Source organism: Nothoprocta perdicaria, unplaced genomic scaffold, assembly GCF_003342845.1.
Source record: "Nothoprocta perdicaria isolate Ctin4 unplaced genomic scaffold, notPer1 scaffold_359, whole genome shotgun sequence".
Taxonomy (NCBI): domain Eukaryota; kingdom Metazoa; phylum Chordata; class Aves; order Tinamiformes; family Tinamidae; genus Nothoprocta; species Nothoprocta perdicaria.
The window spans coordinates 544,491-548,836 of record NW_020455598.1 but is presented as its reverse complement, the minus strand read 5'-3'; the positions used below and the strand labels follow the sequence as shown (position 1 = coordinate 548,836).

General features: G+C 61.5%; 1 protein-coding gene across 2 annotated transcripts in view; it reads right to left on the bottom strand.

Annotated features, from left to right (window-relative positions):
- CALU (calumenin) overlaps positions 1-4,106 on the bottom strand; it is a 13,551-nt gene extending 9,445 nt beyond the window's left edge. For both annotated transcript variants that reach the window (XM_026044317.1, XM_026044315.1), the window contains exon 1: positions 3,871-4,106. In XM_026044317.1, the coding sequence (XP_025900102.1) occupies positions 3,871-4,091 (221 nt within the window). In that variant the 5' untranslated portion in view covers positions 4,092-4,106. The remainder of the gene's footprint in view (positions 1-3,870) is intronic.
- Between the last annotated feature and the right edge of the window lie 240 nt (positions 4,107-4,346).

Genomic DNA, 4,346 nt, shown 5'->3' with positions numbered 1-4,346 from the left:
GGCGCCGATCCCGACCTGCGGCACCGATCCCGACCTGCAGCACCGATCCCGACCTGCAGCACCGATCCCGACCTGCGGCGCCGATCCCGACCTGCAGCACCAATCCCGACCTGAGGCACCGATCCTGACCTGCGGCGCCGATCCCGACCTGCGGCACCGATCCCGACCTGCGGCACCGATCCCGACCTGCGGCGCCGATCCCGATCCGCAGCACCAATCCCGACCTGTGGCACCAATCCCAATCCTGCGGTGCTGATCCCGACCTGCGGCGCCAATTCCAATCCCGCGGCGCCGATCCCGATCCTGCGGCACCAACTCCAATCCTGCAACGCCGATCCCGATCCGCAGCACCAATCCCAACCTGCGGCACCAATTCCAATCCTGCGGCGCCGATCCGGGCCCTGTGGCACCAATTCCAATCCTGCAATGCCGATCCCGATCCGCGGCACCAATCCCGACCTGCGGCACCAATTCCAATCCTGTGGTGCCGATCCCAACCTGTGGCGCCGATCTCAACCTGCGGCACCAATTCCAATCCTGCGGCGCCAATCCCGACCTGCGGCACCAATTCCAATCCTGCGGTGCCGATCCCGATCCTGCGGCGCTGATCCGGGCCCTGCGGCACCAATTCCAATCCTGCAGCACCGATCCCAACCTGTGGCATTGATCCCGATCTCACAGCACAGATCCCAACCCGCAACACTAATCCTGACCTGCTGCACCGATCCAGCTCCATGGCGCTGATCCTGACTTGCGGCACCGATGCCGACCCGCGGCGCCAATTCCAATCCACAGCGCCAATTCCAATCCGCGGCACCGATCCCGACCCGCGGCACCGATCCTGACCCGTGGCATCGATCCCGACCCGCAGCACCAATTCCAATCCTGCGGCACCGATCCCGACCTGCGGCACTGATCCCGACCCGTGGCACCGATCCTGGCCTGCGGCACCAATTCCAATCCTGCGGCGCCAATCCCGACCTGCAGCACCAATCCCGATCCTGCAGCACAGATCCCGACCCGCGACACCGATCCTGACCTGCTGCACCGATCCAGCTCCATGGCGTCGATCCTGACTTGCGGCACCGATCCCAATCCGCGGCACCAATTCCAATCCTGCAGTGCCAATCCCGAGCTGTGGCACCGATCCCGACCTGCAGCACTGATCCCGACCTGCTGCACCGATCTAGATCCATGGCACCGATCCCAATCCCGCGGCAGCGAACCCGACCTGCCACACCGATTCCAGGGCATGGATCCCGATCCTGCAACACCAATCCTGATCCTGCTACACCCATTCCAATCCTGTGACACTGATCCTAATCCCGCAGCATCAATCCTGATCCCGTGGCACCGATTCCAACCTGCGGCACCAATCCAATCTCACGGCATCAATCCCGACCTGCAGCACTGATCCCATGGCACCGATCCCGACCTGTGGCATCGATCCCAATCCTGCAGCACCGATCCAGTCTCACGGCACCGATTCCGATCCTGCAGCACCGATCCAGTCTCACGGCACCGATCCCAATCCTGCAGCACCGATCCAGTCTCACGGCACCGATCCCAATCCTGCGGCACTGATCCAGTCTCACGGCACCGATCCCAATCCTGCAGCACCGATCCAGTCTCACGGCACCGATCCCAATCCTGCAGCACCGATCCAGTCTCACGGCACCGATCCCGATCCTGCAGCACTGATCCAGTCTCACGGCACCGATCCCGATCCTGCGGCACTGATCCAGTCTCACGGCACCGATCCCAATCCTGCAGCACCGATCCAGTCTCACGGCACCGATCCCGATCCTGCGGCACTGATCCAGTCTCACGGCACCGATCCCAATCCTGCGGCACTGATCCAGTCTCACGGCACCGATCCCAATCCTGCGGCACTGATCCAGTCTCACGGCACCGATCCCGATCCCTTGGCACCAATCCCGATCCTGTGGCGCCGATCCAGCCCCACGGCACCAATCCCAACCCGCGGTGCCGATCCCGGCCCACGGCACCGTTTGCTCTGCACCTTCCGCTCTCCAGAGCCCCTCGGAGCCCTTTCCAGCAGGCATCACATCCCGGGATGGGCAGTGGGAGCCACAGACCCAGGCCATGGGAAGGGAATATTGGCTAAAGGGAATAGCGCTCCTGGCCACGGGAAGGGAATATTCGCTAAAGGGAATATTCACTGAAGGGAATATTGCTCCAGGCAACGGGAAGGGAATATTGGCTAAAGGGAATACTGCTCCCAGCCATGGGAAGGGAATGTCACTCCCAGCACAGGAAGGGAATATTCCCTAAAGGGAATATCGCTCCAGGTCATGGGAAGGGAATGCCGCTCCCAGCCACGGGAAGGGAACATTCATTTAAGTATTAATACTGCTCCAGGTCATGGGAAGGGAAAACCATTCCCAGCCACGGGAAGGGAATATTCACTAAAGGGAATACTGCTCCAGGCAATGGGAAGGGAATGCAGCTCCCAGACATAGGAAAGGAATATTCACTAAAGGAAATATTCACTAAAGGGAACACTGCTCCAGGCCACGGGAAGGGAATGCCGCTCCCAGCCACGGGAAGGGGATATTTCCCGAAGGGAAGGGCGCTGCGGCGGCTCCGGCCGCAGCTCCGGGATGGGGAGCGGGGCCCCGCGGAGGCTCTGGGACAAAGGGAGCTGCCGGCCAAGGCTGGAGGCCGGCCCGGGCGCCGGGAACAACTGCGGGAGCAGCTGCTGGCGCCGGGGGGGCTGCGCTCCCGCGGGAACGCCATTCCCGGCGCGCTCCGGAGGCACGCGGAGCGCCGGGCGGGCAGGGAGCAGAGCCTGGGAGGACAGGGAACCCCGACGGGTGGCAGGGACCCCCGGGGACCCCCCGGTGCATTCCCTGCTCCACAGGGACACCCGGAGCACCCCGGCGCATCCCGGCGCGCTGGGAGACCTCCAGAGCAGGAGCCTCCGCAGCCCCCCCGGGCACCCGTTCCAGGGCTCGGGCACCCTCCCTCTCCGGACATTTTTCCTTAAGTTCCTGGGAACTCTGGGGGCTTCAGGTTGGGGCTGTTTCCTCTGGTCCTACCAGGAAGGAGCCTCTCCTGAGGAGCACTTCCCTTGGGAAGCTGCTCCTTATCCGAGCTTCTCCTTGGAGGCTCTTCCTCATCCGAACCTCTCCTTGAGAGCTCTTCCTTATCCCAGCCTCTCCTTGGATGCTCTTCCTCACCTGAACCTCTCCTTGGAGGCTTCCTCACTGAGCCTCTCCTTGGAAGCTCTTCCTTAACAGCGCTTCCCTTTGGAAGCTCTTCCTCACCCGAGCTTCTCCTTGGAAGCTCTTCCTCACCAAGCTTCTCCTTGGAAGCTCCTCCTTATCCGAGCCCTTCTTTGGAAGCACTTCCTCACCAAGCCTCTCCTTGGAAGCTCTACTTTAACAGCGCTTCCCTTTGGAAGCTCTTCCTCACCCGAGCTTCTCCTTGGAGGCTCCTCCTTATCCGAGCCCTTCTTTGGAAGCACTTCCTCACCAAGCCTCTCCTTGGAAGCTCTTCCTTAACAGCGCTTCCCTTTGGAAGCTCTTCCTCACCGAGCTTCTCCTTGGAGGCTCTTTCTCACTGAGCTTCTCCTTGGAAGCTCTTCCTCACCAAGCTTCTCCTTGGAAGCTCCTCCTTATCCGAGCCCTTCTTTGGAAGCTCTTCCTCACCCGAGCTTCTCCTTGGAGGCTCTTTCTCACTGAGCCTCTCCTGGGAAGCTCCTCCTTATCCCAGCCCTTCTTTGGAAGCTCCTCCTTGTCTGAGCTTCTCCTTGGAAGCTCTTCCTCACCCGAGCTTCTCCTTGGAGGCTCTTCCTCACGGGAAGCTCCTCCTTATCCGAGCCCTTCTTTGGAAGCCGCTCCTTACCCGAGCCGCTCCTTGCTCTCCTCCGGCGTCAGCTGGTCAAAGGTCTTGGCCTCGTCGGCGCCCAGGAAGGCGTCGTGGTCGTAGTCGAAGCTCTGCGCGTCGTCGTGCACCTTGTCGCTGAGCTGCGCCTCGTGGTGCACCCGCTCCTTCTTCTCCGTGGGCTTGCTCCACACGCAGGCCATGGAGAGGGACAGGCACAGGAGCAGCCGCCGGAGCGTCATGGTGATCCACAGGAACCTGCGGGATGAGACGGAGTTAAGAGCTTGGATGTGGAGGAGATGCAGGAAGGTCGTGGTGATGTGCAGGAACCCATGGGATGAGTTAAGAGCCTGGACATGGGAGGACATGCAGGAAGGTCATGGTGATGTGCAGGAACCCATGGGATGGGAGAGGGAGGTGAAGAGCTTGGACATGGGAGGAGATGCAGGAAGGTCATGGTGATCCAGAGGAACCCATGGGATGAGTTAAGAGCCTGG